Genomic DNA, 20,537 nt, shown 5'->3' with positions numbered 1-20,537 from the left:
CCGATGCCGTAAAACATGAGAACGTGCAGAACACAAGAGGGAACTCCTGGATTCCAAATTTACCTGATGAACGTATAAACCTGACTGCACCTGTCCTGATGGCAATTATTTTTTTAATTATTTCTTTTCGTGGCATTGGAAGGGACCACTGCTACGTATATGGGGCACTAGTACGGTGGAAATACGCTGCTGCGTATTTGAATAGGATCGCATATGACGCTTTGTTGTCTGAGTTGGTGCAGGCTCAAAGAAATATAAAGCTGTGCGCACTAAATTCTACAGCAGAAACGATGAATCGGTGAGGTCATTGCTGCATTTCTGGCATTTTTTCCCCCGCTGCACTGACTATGCACGCTGCTTCCATCTGCACTTACTGCAGGCCAGTCACTTAGAGCAGAATTCTGCATCAGCATTTCTTGCTACTAAGCACATTCTGCAGGTAAAATCGGAAAACTGAATACAGACATCTTTTACCGCTTGGAAACAGGTTCTAGAGGTACGCGACAACAATCACTAGGTCATTTCCCTTTCGTAAATTAAAATTATATTGATCTGTTTAGTCTCCAATATATCTATATGTTAATTTTGCAAATAGGAACAGCGACGGTGGACTTGAACAACAACGTGTCTACCATACTTTGTTCATGCCATGTAGGCAAGTGCCCTACTCTGCACGAGGCTGAAGTTCTGCAACAGCTGAAGTTCTCTGCAATCGCAGTCTTTATTTCGTCCTTCACTGCCTCTCGCCTGTATTTTTTTCTTCTTTTCTATAAGCATTAAGAAGTCGTTCGGAGAACGAGATTGTCACTTTAACAAGCCTTTAACGACACGACGCTCACGTGCCCGAGCTGTGTAGCTACAGATAAGTACATCGAGGTTTTGTTGTGCGCTATGAGCACAAGGCGACTCGGAACGTAAATGATAACGGCGATAACTGCTCTCTTCATCCGTGCGTATAAGAAGTGGGATGCAAGGCACAACATCTTCAACTGGTTGCCGCCGACAGAATCTCAGGTAAGCAAGCTAGCACGCTGGTTGCCTCGTTAACACTTCGAAAAGTAAAGTTTGGTTTGCTGCAATAAATCTCTGACGGAAAATCATTTTAAACGCCAGAGTTGAAGGTTCAAGGTCTCCAGACCTTCAGAACCTGGATAATGTTAACATATCCCTTTCAGCGGCCGTGCATATTATGGTTAACGCCAAGTTGAAATCTGAAGATGACAATGAGCATTAAGAAACCACAAATCAGAGCGTCCGAACGAGACCAAACTTCACAGTAACATGTGGTCTTCAAGCGATGAACAGCGCTTGAATAATGAATGTCGCTGGATCCAACGTTTCCACAAAAGGCATTTCTTCGACAGAGCAGCATTCGTGCTGCCCTGACGAAAAGAAGCCCTCTTGTCGAAATGCTGGCTCCAGCAACGTTTCTTTGTTATATCGCGGTTGATGACTGCTTAGGACACGTTACTCGTATGTTAAACAACTAAATTTTAGATATTCGAGCAAGACATACGTCTCACAGGACGATGAAGAGCGGAAGTTATTACCTGCGAGCGAACATGAGAAGCCTCATCCTGATGTCAATGTTTAGGCAACGAAAACTTGTGTTCGCCGAGGCACTGACGAAGGGAAGCGCGTAGTCGAAAAGTTGGCGCCAGGCTAAGACTTCGCACGTTCGTGTCCACTGGTGATCACTCGACTATTAAGTTTGTATGGCAAAAGCGCTTCGTCAGCGCGAAAAAGTAACCTTAGCACGAAATCGCCAACGAAAGTATGAACAGCTTCGGATGCATCGGCGCCGATCGCGCGTTAATTGTCCTGCCGATGCCCCCTCCGGCTCGCTCGAAATAACGTTTTCTGACAACTACTTTTCATTACCAATCATTGCTGTAACAAAAGGCACATAAAAATGTATCTCTCTGGTTGCAGAATATGTGGAAGCGTGTGCTCGCGTGCGCACTGCTTGGGGCGGTCGTTCACGGCCGTCGTTTCCACCCAGCCCACCTGAGGCCTGTGTCCGACGGCATGGTGTCCTTCATCAACAAGCTCAATACCACGTGGAAGGTGAGCACTGCTATTGATTGTTTTTGCACTGTCTGGCACACAAACAGAACGACAGGGAAAAATAGAAAACAGATGGCATAAACCATTGGAGGATGATTCTCAAAATCAAGCGAGAGCTTCCTGCCAGACCTGCTTAGATATGTTACTGGGAAGGCTTACTTGGTATCTCTGTTGGTTAATGTCTGGAGGCGTGTGGCTTCAGCGACGTTTCACACTCGCCAGAACAAGCCCGCATCAGGAATCACGTTAGAACCCGTGCGAGGACACTTGTCCTTTACTGGTGTCCAGAGTCACCTCAGATTTAATAACACTGAAACCGTAGTCGGCCAAGTTTACCTGGTAAGACATCTGTCCGCGCCAAATGGGGGGAACAGCCAAAGAAAGCTTCGCCTTATTTCATTAAAGGCGAGCAGCTCGGTCTTTTGTTCAAACGGTTGTATCCCGTTGTAAAGCATATTGCACACTAACAAACTCTGAGAATTATACAAAGCGCGTATACGTGTTGTTACTCCTAGGAGCATTTTGTGATTTCTTTAGAACGGTTATTTTCAACATAACATTAAATTTTACTGATACCATTCCCGCACAACCTCGATCTACATCCCTGATTCCCAAGCTAGAATGTCCGTCTATCCTCAGGGACCATTTTCCTTGTGCAGTGAGCAGCGCTTTGCCAAATAATAAAGTACTTGTTCCTTGTGACAAACAAGTCACAAGAGATTGTGGTAAGGAGAGCTATAGAACAATAAAAATGGACTGGAGCGCATGCGGCAGGCGTCACCTAACCATTATTGGCAGCTTGCCGTTAGTCTTGAAAAGGGAAGTATAGTATCAATGCATTTTACCGGTACTACCATATGGGGCAGAAACTTGGAACTAAACAAACAAGCTTGCGAGTACGCTAAGGACTTCGCAACGAGGGTAGAACGAAGTACTATGATCTTATCGTTAAGTGACAGCAAGACAGCGGAGTGGAATAGAGAGAAAGAGGGGAATAGCCTATATTCTAGTTAGGATTAGAAAGGATAGACGGAGTTGAATAGGTAATATAATAAGTGCAATAGATAATGGCTGTCACACTAGAGTTACAGAATTGGTACCAGTGGAAGAGAAACGCCGCAAAGGACGGCAACGAATTGTAGATGGTGCAATAAAAATTGGCAATTTGGCCGTATATGATGGAATCAGCTGACGCACTTCGTCCTACAGCGGACATAAAATGGGCTGATCATGAAATACTCGTTCGAAACTTCAGTACATGAGAATATGATTTAACTGAGCTAGTTTGTTCACAGCTAAGACGAGTTTTTAACAGTTGGACAAATAATAGGTATTATTATTATTATTATTATTATTATTATTATTATTGTTGTTGTTGTTGTTGTTGTTGTTGTTGTTGTTGTCGTTGTTGTTGTTGTCGTCGTCGTCGTCGTCGTCGTCGTCGTTGTTGTTGTTGTTGTTGTTGTTGTTGTTGTTGTTGTTGTTGTCGTCGTCGTTGTTGTTGTTGTTTGTTTTGTTTTGTTTTGAAAACATATATACATTTGACAGGAAAGGGAAAACAAGGAGCAGGCTGGCAACTGCCACCAGAAGGGGCACCACGCCTGCCTAGTCTTCAGAAAGGAGGCGACAGAAACACAGAAATGGAAGATAGGAAAGAAGGAAAGAGGAAAGAAAGAGCAACAGGACAAATCTAAAAGAATAAAGCAGGATACACAATACAGGCCATACATATTAGGGCCGATCCTGAAGGTCACGCTACTACAGAATTTCAAATTTCAGTTTCAGTTTTCAGTTTATTCAGTTTATTGATGCGCTTGAAATGTTTTACAGAAAAAGTAACTCTAGGAGGTCCCGTAGTCGAAGACTGGGGAGGGACCTCCTAGACTGGGGAGGGACTAATGTCTGAACTACAAACGTGAGCCTAAGTTAGTTACTTTTACAAAAGTAACGAGCTCGCGATGAGCCTGATCGCGTCGAGACGCACAGCTACTGGGGTACAAACATTCTTCGAATATCGTACACCGCAGGCCAAGGAGTTGATAGTCCCTCACTAACGACATGCGCTGCGCACTGAAAGCGCGACACTCCGACATCAGGTGCTGAAGTGTCTCGCAGCAACCGCAAGACATACACGACGAACTGGCCACACGACCTTGTCTGTGTAGATGTTCGCACACGTTCAAACAGCCAACCCTCTGCTTGAGTAGTTGTGCTTCAGCGCAACGAGGCAAGCCTTGACCGCAAACACGGGCGGGAACATTTTATTTCCGACGCGCTTGTCTGGATGCTACTTCAGAAGGTGAAGACGAGTCAGCAGACGAGCGTCATCAAGCTTGCACAAAATTTTAGGGCAGACAGAGTTGTTATGAGTGCAAGTTGAAGCCAGTCGATCAGCCTCTTCATTTCCGATGATTCCTACGTGTGAAGGTATCCACTGAGCAACGAGAGATACCCACGTGATGAAATTTTGCTTGCGGAGTCAGTAATGCTGCGCACAACTGGACAATCAATCTGACTGTGTTGTAACCTGCTAAGGGCAGCGCGGGAGTCCTCAAATATGGCAATCTTCGATGCTGTTAGCTCCTCTTGCACGTATTTTAGTCCAACATTAATCGCTGCTAACTGCTAGTTGTCGAGGAAGCTGGATGGGGTATTTGAAAGATATGTCGTACTTTAGTCGAAGGGCAGAAAAAAGCTGAAAAGGCACCTTGACCGTCGCTGTGTGCAGATTCATCTGTGAAAACTTTAGGATAATGTGGAAATCTTTCGAACATGCGAGATTGAGCCGATTGGAACATTGCCGAATCCGACATATTAGAGTTATTGTGCATGTCAGGGATTACGATGTAAACGGGGAATGCGTGTTTGGCAGTGGCGTAGCCAGAAATTTCAAAGGGGGGGGGGGGAGGCTCGCATTACAACTCGGCCTCCTACTTATAGAATTTGTCGACGGATCAAATAGATGAATAATAACTGCATTGAAATTGCCAAAGATTTTTTGAACGCTACGCACTGTCAAGAGGAGTAAAATATGTATTTCTTGTCATGAAAGACTATACTCGTATGCCCCGAAAATTGCGCCCGAAATAACTGATATCAATGCTTCCATGTGTTTTGTTTGTTTAATAAGTAAAGAAAATATCATACCAACTTTAGAACTATATCACTTCGAAACCAGCAAAGCAGTGCATGCCACTGATATGAAAAATGTAAAGGCCGTAAAATGAAGAAGTTAAGGACAAATATTTTAATGAAGCTTTGTCATGTACGAAACTTGTTTCATTTTTGTACATCTGCAACAGCCAGGGAAGAATCTCAATGACGCTGTCCTTCGTTTCAATGTATTGCGCAGGAGGAGCAGCCATCAGTCGCGTATTGTGAGTAATTGCACCACAATTATAGTCGCAACAGAGAGCCCATATAAAAAGCAGGAGTTCTGCAAAATATACGAGGGCGAGCCAAATGAAAGTGAGCCAATGCGAATATATGACGAATGCGGCGCTTTATTTAAAGGTGGTCTCCATGAGCATTGAGACATTTGTTCCACTGACTAACGAGTCGTGAGATTCCTATCTCATAAATATCCTTGGGTTGCTGCTTCAAAAAGTCTGTAACTGACTTCTTCACGTCATTGTCCGACATAAATCTGGTTTCTTTGAGCTGTTTTTTTCAATCGCCCCAAATTGTGGAAGTCGCAACGGCGCTGTATGGCGTATGTTGCAGCATTTCCCATTTGAACATTGCCAGTTTTGTGTTAACCACATCAGCGACGTGGGGACGGGCATTGTCGTGCAGCAAGATGACCCCATTCGTCAATTTTCCACGTCATTTGTTCTTGATTGCGACACTCAACCGATCCGGCGTTTCACAGTATCGGAAACGATTGATAGTCTCTCCAAGTTTAGCCAATTTGATCAGTAATGGCCCCTGGCGATCGAAAAAAAAGTCAACAACACTTTTCCCGTGGAAATGACGGCCTTCGCTTTCTTTGGGGATGGTGAATTCGAATTATTCCACTATAAGCATTCCCGTCGTGTTTCAGGCTGGTAATAGTGGCACCAGCATTCGGTCCCGGTTACAATTGCAAACAAGAAGTCGTCACCCTCGTTGTGATACCGGATCACATGACTCAAGGCAGAGCCGAACTTCTTGGTCTTCGGGCGGTGGTTCAAAATCTTTGGCATCCATTGCGCACACAACAGCCGATAACCGAGACGTTCATGAATTATGGTATGAACCGAACCGTGAGTGATGTTCACACGTTCTGCCAGTTCATCGGTGCTTATCTTCCGTTCTTGTCTAATCAGCTCATCAACCTTTGCAATTGCGTTCGGGATGATTGCACGGTGGCTTTGGCCCGTTCTTGGATCGTTTTTGCAACTTTCGCGTCCTTCTTTGAACCATTTTCTCTAACGCTTCACAGTGACCAATGAAATGAAATTTTCAACAAATACGGCAGCCATACGGCGACTAATTTCTTTTTGAGAAACACCTTCCGCTGTCAAAAACCTCACGACACCACGCTGTTCAACTTTTGGAGCGTCCATTATGTCATGCAACCATGTTCAACCCAGTGTATGATAGCAATAAAGAACATTTATCATCGCACCTTCGTGTCACTTTTGTAAATGAGAGATGTCTCTGTGTTACGCGCATCCCTCGCAGATAGTGAACCGAACGATTATTGCGCGGGGTGGGTTGGCTCACTGCCATTTGACTCGCCCTCGTGCATTAGAAATGCGGAGATACAATGAAATATACAAATACAAAGATATAGCTTGATAAAGGGCAAGTGTCACCGGAAACAAAGTTGCATGCGTGTACATACAAAACCTCGCAACAATTATTTAAATACACGTATAAGTCTGCAATAAATCAACCTATCTAAGAAAAGGTCACTGTATATAATGCGTCAAACAAGGCAAATAAACATGTTGGGCAATCACAGATCCACAAGTCACAGAATCCTAAAGCCCGCCGCCCCTCCCTCCACTCCCCCGACGTATCGCGCGCGGCGGAAGGCGTCGTGCTTCCTCCCCGCTTTTTTACCTTGCGACTGAGCCACGCCTTCACTCGCACATGCAGCTTGCGGCATGTGCGCGGTTACGATGTTATCGTCCTTGGACTTTATACGGAACATGAGGGCGACGGCAACGGCAGGAATGTGCCCGGAATAACCATATAATCGCTCTCGCAATAATAAGTGTATCCGGCAACTGAAGCGTCCCGTGGTCCTTTATTTTTACTTTCCGCAAAAGAGATAACGAAATCGAACTTTCACCATGCGGAAATTCGCGGCGCCGCAACAATGTCTTCTTTTGTGGGGCCGGAGTGCCGAAATGAAAAAAAAAAACGCAAAGGAAACTATGCTGGCTACAATTTAATTTGGGCACCTAATGTGGCTACCCAAGGAATATCGAAGAAAACGTGAGGCGCTTGGCGCACAGAGAACGTTATGTATACTGCTCGGTATCCTACATCGGCGAGACAAGACGTTCCGGAGAGAGAGAGAGATAAAGCACTTTATTTATACCTGTCAGAGAGTATGGGTGATCAGGGTGAGATGCAGCTCCCCCTTTCACCGTCTACCTCCCCCGTAGACGTCGGCCAGATTCAGTTGGCTTCCGGCGGCGGCCTGGGCATGACCGATGACTTGTTTTGGGGCTTGTTCTTCCTGGCTATGGAGGGAGGATTCCCATGAATGTTTGTTCCCATGTAGACCGTTTAGCGCTGAGCAAGCCCAGAACATTTGATTTAGGGTCGCTATGCCTTCACAGTTCTTGCATTTGGAAGAGTGCACCTCAGGATCCAATTTGTGTAGGATATACGAGTTTGGTAAGGTACCCGCCTGCAGTTTTCGCCAGATTACTTCTTCCTTCATTGTGAGAGATCTATGGGGGGGGGGGGGGGGGAGGGCGGGTTCTCCTTTCCATTCTATAGTGTTCTAGAATTTCTCGGTATGGTGGTCCTGTTTTGCTTTTTGGACAGGGAGTAGTCTGCCTGCGCTGGGGCCTGGTGAGTGAGTCCTCGGGCGACCTCGATGGTGATCTCGTTCCCTGTGAGTCCACTATTGGCGGGCACCCATATTATTCTAATTAGGTCGTTGGGTGCGTTCTCCTTGCCTGCTTGCAAAATTTTGCCGGCCTCTTTGGGCACCTTACGGGTGTCATAGGCTTTGATTGCAGTTTTAGAATCGGTGACAATTATTCTGGTTGATGGGTTTGTGATTGCCAGGGCAATCACCGCCATCGCTGCCTCCCCTGGTGTAGAGTGTCTCACGTTACAGCTCGTGATTAGCTCGCCTTTGTCCCTCACTACTATTGCAGCGTAGTGCCTTTTTGGATACTCTGCCGCATCGGTGTATACTACCCCCTGTTTTTGAACGAGGGAGCTTCGGAGTCTTTGGACTCTGCTCGTCCCGCGTTCTTCGTTGTGTATGGGGGGCATATTTCTTGGGATGGGGGGTATTCTTAACCTGTTGGCAATTTGTTTGGGGGTGGCGGTTATCCCCTCTCGTGATTCTGGGCTTTTGTACCCCAGTTTCCTAAGGATGGATCTGCCCGTTTTGCTGCCAGTTAGTCTGACATATTGTGCCGTGAGTTTCGCCTCGCACACTTCGCCTAGGGTGTTGACACTGCTAGGGTGAGGATCGTCTCGGTTAATGTGCACGGTGGTAAACCTAGGACGGTTTTGGCACCTCTCCTGATGAGGATGTCTACCCTTGTCTCTCTCTGCTTCAGTTGTCTTTAAGTACGGATAGCGTAGGTGATTCGGCTAATGATCGGCTAGTGGACAGGCCTAAGTAGGTTCGCATCCTTCATCCCCGCGTTTTCGTTTGCTATCCTCTTGGGAAGCCTGCAAGTTTGGATGGTCGTGGCTTCCAGTCTGTTTATCGTTTCGGTATTTCTCCCATTTTCTCGTATCCACATACCCAGTATCCTGATCTTGTCCACCCTTGGGACCGGGATGTTGCTGACCAGGAGCTCGATATTGACCTGCTACTTCCTCATGATTAGCATCTCCGATTTTTCTGGCGAGCATTTTAGCCCTATGGGTCTCAGATAGCTTTCCGTTTCCCAAATTTCCCTTTGTAGGCTGTTTTCCATTTGGCAATCGCTCCCGCCTCTGTCGACCCAAAAGGTGAGGTCGTCAGCAAAGAGAGTGTGGCAGAGGCCCTCTAGCTTTCTGAGTTTTTCTGGCAGCGCGATCATTGCAATGTTAAAAAGGGTAGGGGATAGCACCGATTCCTGCGGTGTTCCCCTCTTGCCTAGCTTAATGTTTTCTCTTATTGTGCCCCCGATTCCTATGGTCTGTATGGAAGATTTTGATATTATTGTATAGCTTGCTTCCTACATTTAGGTGATTGGGGTATTACAGGACCGCTTGGTGTTTGACGTTGTCAAACGCTTTGCTGACGTCCATTCCCACTATGACTCTCGAGTCGCTAGTCTTCGTTTCCAATACTTGTTCTTTGAATTGTAGCGTGACGTCGTTTGTAGATAGTTGTTTTCTGAATCCTTCCATGCAGTCTGGGTAGAGTTCCTTACTTTCCAAGTATCCGTTCAGCCAGTTCTGTGTGACGTGCTTCATGAGCTTGTATACACAGGAAGTTAACCATATTGGCCTCAGCTTCTCTAGTTTGAGTTTTGTCCCTGGTTTGGGGATGAGGACTAGATTTTCTTTCTTCCACTCCCCGGGTATCCCCCCCCCCGCTCCCAACAATTTTGCTTGAATGCCGTTAGTTGCTGGACGGAGTTGTCATCCAGGTTTCTAAGCATCTTGTTGTTGACCCCATCTGGGCCAGCCGCGGTTTTTCCTCTGAGCTTGTTTAAGGCAGCTTGGACCTCTCTTATGGGGATTGGTTGGTCTAGCTCCTCGTTGTTTTCACCGCTATAGTCGGGGAATGTTTCGGTGTTTGTTTCCCCATGTACCTCTCTTTTATCTGGTTGATCATATCCTCCTCCGACCCCTGGAAATTGTGTGTCAGTCTTTGCGTTTTTCTCCTGGTCTCAGCTTTGGTGCTGTCTAGGTCCAGGAGGTGTCTCAATAGTTTACAGGTGGTGACGGAGCTTAATTGCTCGCCTAGTCTATCGCAGATGTCGTTCCAGTGTTGTCTGTTTAGTGTTTGGCCATGGCTCTCAATTTCCTTGTTGCGAGCTGCTATTCTCCTTCTCAGGTTACGGTGCCTCTTTTTTGGGCGAGCTCCGTTTCTGCCTCTTTTTTCTTTTGCCACAGTTGTATCATGTGGCTATCAACCCAGTCTTGTTCCTCATCTAATTCTATTTCCTCCTCAGCCTCTTTGCACGCCTGCTTGATGCCATTGGTCCATTCAGCTATGTTGGTGACCTCCCCGCAACCCTCTCCGTTGTCGCGGAAGGAATGCAAATGGATGTATTTGAGTGTTTTCCTCTCACGTTTGATTTTGACCCCATTTTGGGCAACGATCACTATGATTCTGTGATCACTGCCTAGATTCTCTCTCGTGTTGTGTCATGTGGCCTCAACGTCCGCTTCGATCATGGCCAGGTCGGGGGTCATGTCGTATGACACGCTGTTCCCCTGTCTGGTCGGTGCGAATGGATCGTTGAGGAGTGTTAAATTGCATTATATCATGGAATCCCATAATTCCCTCCCCTTAATCTGGGAGGGGTTGTAGCCCCATGCTTGGTGGGGCGCATAAAGTCTCCTACTATTACGAGACGCTGCTGCCCGTTGTGCCAGTGGTTGCGCTTTGGCAAAGAGCTCCCTGAAGCCACAGCCTTTCCTTAGTTTAGGAGGGCTGTAGTTGTTCAGCACTAGCAGGCTGCGTTCTTTCCTCCTCTGCGGTATAATCTCCGTTAACACGTAGTCAATCTGCGTGCATCCTACATCATGCTGCATGACAGTGATATTTCTCTTCACCAGGGTAGCTGCCTGAGTACTTGGCCACAGGCTTGGGTACGTTTTGTACCCGCTCAGTCTAGCGTTTTTACACACTCTTGCAGCGCGATGATGTCGGGACCATGGCGTCTCGCAAGGTAGGCTTGGACTACGTTTCTTTTTTTTTTTGTGAAGCCGCTACAGTTCCAATGCCATATTGTGTTTGCTCTAGTCTTGAGTGAAGCTATGATTCAACCGCAGAAGCATTTGCTTTTGCTGTTCTGCCAGTTGGTCCATTCTAGTTCCCATTGGGGTGACTGGTTGGCTGAGCTGAGCAGAGAGTTGGTCTATCCTTTCTGCGTTACGCTGGGTAGTTATGGCCACCTGTTGTACTACCTCTTTGAATCGCTCCATGTCTACCTCAAGTTTGTCTCCCCTGCCCTCGGCCTTCTCAAGGGCCGAATCGCTCTTTTTAACTCGCTTTTTCTTTGGAGATGCAGCCGGTTCTGGCTCGGTTTCGGACGATTTATCGTCCATGGCCTCCTGATGCGCTTCCGGTTGTCGGAGGTGAGCTTTGAGCTCATTGTTCTCCCTTTGCAGCTCGATAACGTGATTACGGAGCTCCAGCATCTGAGTTTGTACTTGCTCATGGTAAAGCTTCCATTGCTCCTGTTGCTGTTTCATCATTTCGTGTTGTTGTTTCATTTGCTCTTTGAGCTCCCTTACTATGTCTGAGTCATCGGAATTACCCGCTTCCCAGCCTACCTTTTTGGTGGGTGGTGCCCCTTGCATCTTGAGCGGGGTGGTGGTGGCCTGCTGCGGTAGCCTCGGGAAGGATGTGGACCGGAGTCGCTCCTTGCTCGTGGCCCACGTTTTGCTCTCGTCACGCCTGCTGCGATGTTCCGATAGTTTCTTCTCCTCCTCCTCCTGTTGCAGGAGCTTCTCCGATTGTCGTTTCTTAACGATGTATGGGGTTCTGAAGATCTCCTTGCAGGTTCTGTCGCTGGTGAAGTGCGGCTGGCTGCATATCTTGCAGGTGGTGTTTGCAGTCATGTCCCTAGGTTCGGATGGGGGTGCCGCAGCCCCTGCACTTCTCCATCTTGCTCTCGCATACGTCGGATCGGTGTCCTAGGTCTCCGCACTTATAGCATACGTCGTACTTTTTCTTGTGCAAGTAACGGTTCAGGATGTCATCTAGGAATTTGATTTTCCTCGGTACCTCCTTAGTAGTGAATGTGAGCGTGATGGTCTTGCTCTGTCCTAGTCGTCTGATCTCCAATACCTTGGGATTCTCCTCATGTTCTGTTATCGCCTGCTTGATATATTGCAATGAGGTGTTGAGTCCTATTCCGTGGATGGCTCCTCTCGAGAAGTCGTCGGGTACTGCCAGGTGAACGGTCATACCGTGCACTTTCCCTTCAATGTCCAGGTGTGTGAGGCGTAGGAGCTTGTCTTTTGCCTCCGTGCTGGCGGTGAAGAAGACAAAAATTCCTTGCTTCTCGTTGTTTACGAACTGGCACGCCTTGTACCATTCAATCTTTGCGGTTACATGTATGGCTTCGGTCAGTCTCGGTCCATCGTACTCTTTGACTACCATGCCTCCCTAGGGGCGGAAAATGATTCTCCAGCCATTCTTGGGAAGCTTGACTTGGTTCAAGGCAATCTATTTCTCCGCTTGCTGTTTGCTGTCGCGCTTCGTTGATGGTGGTGGAGTGTCTATCACTTTCCCCTCTTTTGAGGCGAGCTTGGCTTTCCGTGCCCATTTATCTTTGAGGTTGCATTTGTTGAGTACTGTGATCCAATCCGTGGCGTCGTCGAGCTCGCCCTTTTCGGCGCTGTTACCTTGCACGGGCCCCCTGTTGGCTGCCGCATTGCTGACGCGGCGGCACCGGGGGCCTCGGTAAGCATTAGCCCTCGTTAGGCCTAGTGGCCGGCGTTAGGGTTAGCGTGTCGGCACCACGGCTGGCAGACTTTTGGCTCTCAAATGGCAAAAAATCCACTTACTGACAAAACATTGGTGTCCGCAGAGTCCTCTCAACTTCCGACTGATGATTTTAACCAGCTCTAGTCGATCCGACAACATTTGCCGCTAGAAATCACTGCAGGAAGACAGAGCCGACGTGACATACGTCCACTCGCCACCGACTAAATAAGAGCGTAGTTACCTTTGCTGGCTTCAGTGTCTTCACATGGATGCGTTGGCGGAGGTGAAAAAAATATGTTGATTTTCTTTTCTGTGACATGACGGCACAAATGAACCACCACAGCGCTTCGTTTCATCGGACCTTGCTGCGTGCTTTGTCAACTCGTCTGTAGTGCGTTGATTTGGTCTGTCTCGTTGTATGGTCGGATGTACGACTTTAGAAAAGTTAACGCACCTTTGGCGTCAAATGTTTTTAACAACATTAAACGCACAAAGTTACGCAATTGAAGATCTAAAGCACAACTTTGGAAATGTCAATGCACCTTTCACATCAAAAGATTGAGAACTTTATACCCATAAAGTATCGACATTGAAATCCATGCGCTCCGTAGATTACGCGGCCTCCACGAGATGCCACGACGAATCCGCTCGGCATCAAAACGCCCTTGAAACTGTGTGCTCTGATGGGGCTCCTTGCGTTATGTGACTCCCGGTGCATGGCCGTTGCCGCGAAATCCAGCCCTAGTTTACAATGTTCGCACTGAAATGTCTTTTCTAATGTGAAAACGACATTATAGACAAAATCCAGGATTATTTCCTGCGTCTGGGGTTGTTTTGGTCGGCGGTGCATGATAGCCCAAAAGAATTTCGAAAGGAGGGCTTAAGCTCTATAAGCTCCCCTCCCCCCATTGGCTACGCCCCTGGTGTTTGGTGATATCTTTTGGACGCGGAGACGTAACTGAAGCAGCACGTTCAGAAATATCAGCGATGTTCATAAATAATACCGCCATTTTTGCCATGTGATATAACGGGCGGTAAATGAGACGATCAAGTACCGATTGACCAGTCGAAGTGCGGTGCAGACGCTCAATATTATATAGAGCTTTGTAGTCTACTTGCAGCTTCAGGGGTAACTCATGCGCTTCAGTGAGTAATGCAACAGATTGCGTCTGAAGAGGTAATCCAAGGATTAGTCGAAGGGCAACGCGATTATCTCATTCCAGTTGGCCATCAGACTACGTGGTACGTTCAGGCCTGGTAACGCATACATCATGCCTGAGAGCATACAGATGACTGGTACACCTGGGGTGTCATTGTCTGGTCGCAGTCAGCACCTCTAGCAGTCAACGCGGCCAGATACTTAAGGAGGGAGTGTGATTTGCGGCAGGATGCCAAAGGATGCGATCATCTGCAATTAACCCCAAATAACGGTGTCATCGGAGCCAGCTTATCGGCGTTTCGTCAAGGTACAGTCGGCGCATTGTTCAACGAGCGCGCTGTTTAGGGTGATACGCTATTGCAGCCTACTTAGTAGGTGACATGTGCAGGCCAACTTCACCCAAGTACTCTGAAGTAGCGTTTAGAGCTCTTTGCAAGCTTGCACGAAGGCACGGCACAAGGTGCGAAGAGCCACTTATTCACAGAACAATACCATCTGCGTATACACAGCTATGCTCACAGGGAAGTCACTGTCCCGAGTCAAGCGACTCGGAAGCACGGCAAGTACGGTGTTAATCAGAAGCAGCGAGAAAACGTTGCCCTGTGGGACACAGCACATCACGGTTCTGGATCTTGCTATCTTTCGAGACCCACTTTCATCCGGCGCTCCGATAGATAAATTGTCTCCAAAGCACAGCAGACGACCCCATATGCACGTGGTTTCAAAAGCGAAAATAATCACCTTATGCGGAACCGAGTCGAATGCCTGCTGTATGTCTAAGAAGAGCATGTAAGCGGAATGCTTGTTTCCTCTAGCGAATTCGAGCGCTGAGACAATGTCTGAGATGCTGTCCAGAGCTGAACGGCGGCGACGAAAGCCACTCATGACATCAAGAAAAAATGTCAGCTTCTCTAGCCTGACAGCTAGGCGAAACAGGATCGTTCGCTCTCGATGACATTTGAAGTTATGGATATTGACCGGTAGGACATGAAGTGTCTTGCAGGGCGCCCAGGCTTTAGAATTGTAATTACCACAGACGATTTCCATTCAGCAGGGATTACACCGGTTCTCTATACTTCATTATACTCATCCAATATACGGTCATGAAAACGCTTATCAATGTTCCGCAGTGCTTGATACGTCACACCGTCTTCACCAGGAGCAATGCAGTGTTTGGAGAGGCTGAGCACGTGTCGCAGCTCTTCAAGAGTTAAGTCTGCATCGTCCATCTGGCAGGCTGGATTGTGGGAAGCTGTTATAGTACTCTGACTTCACAAAGACAGAAAGTCGCCATTTCTGGTGCATCGAATAAAGGAGAGACGAAAACGTCTGCAAGCGCCTCCGCTAAAACTTTTGGTGACTGGCTAGCCGCTGTGGACAATACACCATAGGATTCTTGCATATTTCGGGACAGCGGAGAGCTGTAGATTTCCAAAACCACTACCAGTGCGACGCGAGCTATATAAGGCATCCAAGTTCTTTCGACGAAGCTGTTTCGTGTGCCGCCATATGGCTGCATCAGTGCGATTATACATAGTCCAGTCGGTGCGTCGTTCAGACCGCCTATAAGCGCGGCGTCGCAAAAACTTTAGATCTGGGTTTGGTTTGCCGATATACTCACTCGTCGTTGTACCGTAGATCCTCGTAAACACTCTCATCAGTTTGAACAGGCTGTCTTGAGATGGTGCCTCTGAGACAAGTTGTCGAAACATGTCCCAGTTTGACGCAAGAATTTAGACTAAGGAAAACAGACATGGAATTCGCTGTCCGAAAGCCACGTCCATTGTCCGTCTTTCTCAGTCCTTTGTTCTTCTTTTTTCAGTCGGAGGCGCTATAGCCTAAAGCTCTTCCAATCGTTTCTATTTCGTTTCTGCGACCAGGCCTCCAGGATTGGTTAAACATTTTTCGGGCCATCCCCCACTTCGCCCGTCAGTCACGTGGCGTCACAAAACTGCGATACCTCCTCATCTGATATCGCGCATGCCCACAGATTATGCATGATTAGGCCGAACAACAGAAACAATTTTTTTAGGACTGTAGGCATTTTTTTGCCATCAACCCTACGCTAATGGTCAAAAATTTTCAGGCTGCTCCCACTTCGCCTACATCTCACGCGACGCCAAAAAACCGCTAAAACTCACACCTCAAAGTGACGTGCTCGCACTCAAGATGCATAATTATACCGAACTGACTGATTTTTTTGTCGGAAGAACCGGAGAATGGGGGGCCGTTCCTAAAGGAATAAACCAGTCAACGCTCGTCCTGTGTTCCTCCCTTGTCTGCGTTTATTTTGCGCTGTTTTTCGCCCAAGAATAAAGCATGGCCGCCCACTAATCACTCTGGCACTGGCTACTCAGAGCCGCGGGAGAGAATAGATTTCTCAACGTATAAGAAACATTTTTGGGTGACGCTATAACTGTGTTGAGCCATTTCTGCACATATACAACATTGCTGCATAAACTATTATTTGCTGAGGATCAGTTTTAGCGGTATTTTTATTCTTCCGTTGCACGCCGCCGCGATTTGCGACGAGCCACGGAAAACTAAGCAAGGGAACCGGACCAATCGCAGACGTCGGCACCCCCCTCCGCATCCGGTTATCTATACTTCCGCTGCGCTTCTCGCCTCTTGTCAGTCAATTAGATAAGAAAAACTGCTCAATGTAGGCAATGCTATTCGCTTTCAAAGCAAAGAAAAGTGACCTCCTATAAACAAGGGGAGCGTTTGATTGCGCTTTTCAAACAACGCTGTAAGTGACCTCCCGATGCTTCCGTCGGCGGTTACGTAAACTTGACCTCAGTATAGATTGGAATAAAGCCATAAATGAATAGTTTTACGTTATACGGCCCCAACTGTTCAAAAGTCATCTTTTCAATACGTCACTTGTAACCTTCATCTTCTGCGCTCAACAGGCCGGACGAAACTTCAATAGGAACGTGTCACCCATGTTCTTGCGAGGCCTGCTGGGTGTCCACCCGGACAACCGGCTTCACAGGCTACCTGCTTTTCGCCACACTGAGATTCCCAAAGATCTGCCAGAATCCTTCGACGCTCGCGAGAAGTGGCCGGAGTGCAAAAGCATCGGGCTTATCCGTGACCAGTCGAGTTGTGGGTCTTGCTGGGTAAGTTTGGTTTCATTTTTTTATAGCCAATAGTTGTTAAAGGGACTGACAACTAATTGTCATGCTACCAACTTTTTTTTAGTTCAATGGAAAGCTTAACGGCCAGAGCGTCTAATCTTGAAGTAGTAACGCGAAAAACGCCGTGCAACATTTCTTATCAGAATTTTTTTATTTGCAGTGAGGATGAACTCGTTCACTGGAACCATGCTGAAAACTGTGATAGATGAGCACGATAGCGATTATAGGCCGGCACTAGTGGGAGGCAGACGACGAGTGCGGGCGTAGGTGGGAGACAGCATTATTTTGTTTATCGAGTCGATGTTCCTGCGGTTCATGTTTTCCAAAGTGGTAAAATATTTCTGCGATAATGGATACGTGTTTTTGCCGTGTCCTGTCCAACTGCTTTGGTAGTTGACTATAGTCGAAACGAAACCAAGTGCATCGAAAACGAAACGACGCTTTTACACGTTATATACGTGGTTCGCGTTGCTGTAGCCAAGCGTGTGCTTCTGATTTCCGATGTCGTCTCTCACACAGCTGAGTGAGCTGGAACAAAGGATTTAAGCTCGCGTCGGCGCTCAGAATTTAGATCCTTACGAAGTAGCACCCGAACGTCATGCTTCGATGTACGAAAGTGGCAGCGGAAGCGACGAATCCGACTTACTCGATGGGCCATCGTCGCCGCCGCAAGCAGCGCGCCTGGTGAATGGTAAATGCTTACTCGCGCTAGTCCGACCCGACACTTGATTTCGGTCTGCCGACTGTCGGCGACAGCGTTTCTTCCTCCGTGTCGGCGCCTCTGTCACACTACGCTGACAATCTGCCGACGGTTGGCAGAGAGCTCGGCGTCGGTACAGTGTGACAAAGGCGGCGACACGAAGGTAAGAAACTCATACATTTACAGCACGACTCGTCGATGGCATATTGTATCAAGGGGAGATCATAAAACTGCGGGTAATCGCAAGCTAACGCTATACTCGCGCGCGTACAACAGCATGAGCGCCGCCACGCATGTGGGACGACGCGAGCTCCGCCTGTTAGCGTGCACTTTCTTTACCTCGCAATACGCATAGAATAAAGCGCAAGCGTCTAATAATATACTAACTGCGATTTTAAGCAATAATTATACTGTACCTAATGACAGTCGGTTTACGTACAGTAATCTCTTGACTTCATTTCTAAGTATAAAGATGTCACCGCCAGGCCTCGCCACTTACTGGGTTTTATGACTTTCTTTGCCTATTTAAAATTATATTTCCTACTTAAATCCCGAACAGCGTGCTGGATTCTATCACTATAAATCATGTTCATTCCGTTTCTATCAACGTCTCACAACACATTCTGTCCAGTCGTCAGTGCATTTAATAATTACTTAACTGCTTTCTATAGCGCTCCGTGCGCGCTGTACAAATAGCCCCGTAGTCGGGAGCGGACCAGCACGCTGCCTGGGAGAGTCAGCCGGCTGGAAAGGCGTTCGATTACAGGCACGTGGTACCCAGCGAAGCTCACATTTGTCATTTTTAACGCTTTAAGCATCTTATGTAAGTGCTGAAAAAAAAAATAGTTTCACAGCGACACACACGAATGCAGAGTGGCAGTGGAGGCTTTACGAAACCTGAGCGATGTAGCGCTGGTTTCGTAGAAAGGTGTACTGGGGGTAAAACGGCTATTTCTTATGTATACTTCTCTGTAAGGAATGGCGCGTGGGCAAATGTCCGCGTTTTGTTTTATATCACTGTTGTAAAACATTGCTATTAGGCAGCGACAAGTTGCGGCAAATCGTCATTGCACAGCGTTTAGTTAGAGATGCCGCCGCATAATCTCTGTGTCGAAAAGCTTTTCGATGGCTGCTTTCAACCGAGTCATTACCTCCAACAATATCTTAGTTGCCTGCAAGCCAAGTGATTTTATCGGTAATTTTTTTCTGAACATTTGTTGCAACAGACAGCACGCGTGAGAATATGTCGACCATGTCATGCCGCGCAATTTTAATACTTAGATAGTTCTTCGGATTAGTGAAGCGGACCAAGATTCCATTAACTTCTGTTATGCAAGTGGGGTTTCTGCACCTACTGCAGCCATGTTTTTATGAAACGATACATTCAGTAATTTCGATCAAGTCGTAAAAATGTGCAAATAAAGTGCTCACGCCCCATCGACTGCAGTGCATATTTGAATCGCTAAATCCAAATGGGGAAGCGCGACGAGCGTTCTACAGAAATAAATCAATACTTTCAGCATAAGCAATGCAGTCATTTGCATAAAAAAGAAATTAAACACGACGGCAGGCTGCGTTTCGCATTTTTTATATATCAAGGAGAAAAGAAACAACAATCCAAGAACTTCACCATCATTCAGGGTAGGCAAGCCGAAAACGGCGGCTTGCGCCAGACGTAAGCCAAAAATAATGGATATATACAAACCTGCAGACAGAGTAAAATAAGCAAGGTACGGACGCGCTTCTTGCCCTGTGTGTCTTAATGCTGATTTCTTGTTTTTTTTTAGACTAAGAATATGAAATCGCAATAAAACATCACACAGTGGCAATACTTTGGTACAATATCGTCATTATTTAAGAACACTGTTAAGAATTTGCCATAACCATGTCACTATAAAGCTAACACAAATGTTCGGCAAAAAGCCAACGGCCGATCACAAAGCGCTCCTGCAGGCGAGAGGCATTGTGAATCTCGGCTGTATCTTTTCAAACGGGGTAACGAGAGCACGCTTGTTTGAGCAGAAACTTGCCTCACACAGGCCTTTGGAGCGGTCGAAGCCATATCTGACCGCATCTGTATCCACAGCCTGGGCAAAGTGCAAGTGAACATCTCTGCCCAAGACATCCTGACGTGTTGCGGCAGCTGCGGTCGTGGGTAAGTTGAGTCAGGTGACCGAAAATTAACTCGCTGACCTGTTTGTGACCTCTCAACGGTGCATTGCAGTTGCATGAAGAACTTTGAGTTGAACTGCGTGTTGAACCCAAATTAATAAATTACCACAGTGGAGCTTCTTCAAGGGGGAAAGTATCGCAGAAGATACGAAATATTGCAGTTTAATCTAACTCAGAGTTGTGCAGTAAATGCCACTTGAATATTGGTCAGGTATTCTCTTTCATATCGAAGCACTGTTTTACAAAGCAACGGTGCCTGTCGATAGAAGGGTGCTTATGTGCGCCTTTAGTTTTAGTACAGAAAAAAAAAAAACTCGCAGTTTCGCCTGAAAGGCGAAGCATCGATTGCGATAGCAAATTGGTAGCCAGCTATATAAAGTAAGCATATTAGTAAGCTTGTAAACATTCGCTTACTAACTGCATTCACAAGCATGGTGTCAAGCATACAGGTAGACATGAACGGGTGTCGCTCGATGACCGCGGAAATTTGCTGTCAAAATGCTGGAGTGAGTAAAC

At 46.9% G+C, this 20,537-nt stretch overlaps 1 protein-coding gene across 1 annotated transcript in view; it reads left to right on the top strand.

Annotated features, from left to right (window-relative positions):
• The first annotated feature begins 928 nt into the window (after positions 1-928).
• Positions 929-20,537, top strand: part of LOC142572577 (cathepsin B-like) — a 32,178-nt gene continuing 12,569 nt past the window's right edge. The window contains exons 1-4 of the mRNA XM_075681791.1: positions 929-1,014; positions 1,933-2,067; positions 16,922-17,131; positions 19,889-20,004. Coding sequence (XP_075537906.1) covers positions 1,936-2,067; positions 16,922-17,131; positions 19,889-20,004 — 458 coding nt within the window. The 5' untranslated portion in view covers positions 929-1,014; positions 1,933-1,935. The remainder of the gene's footprint in view (positions 1,015-1,932; positions 2,068-16,921; positions 17,132-19,888; positions 20,005-20,537) is intronic.

Source organism: Dermacentor variabilis, chromosome 2, assembly GCF_050947875.1.
Source record: "Dermacentor variabilis isolate Ectoservices chromosome 2, ASM5094787v1, whole genome shotgun sequence".
Taxonomy (NCBI): Eukaryota; Metazoa; Arthropoda; class Arachnida; order Ixodida; family Ixodidae; genus Dermacentor; species Dermacentor variabilis.
This window is presented reverse-complemented; position numbering and strand designations above follow the sequence as displayed.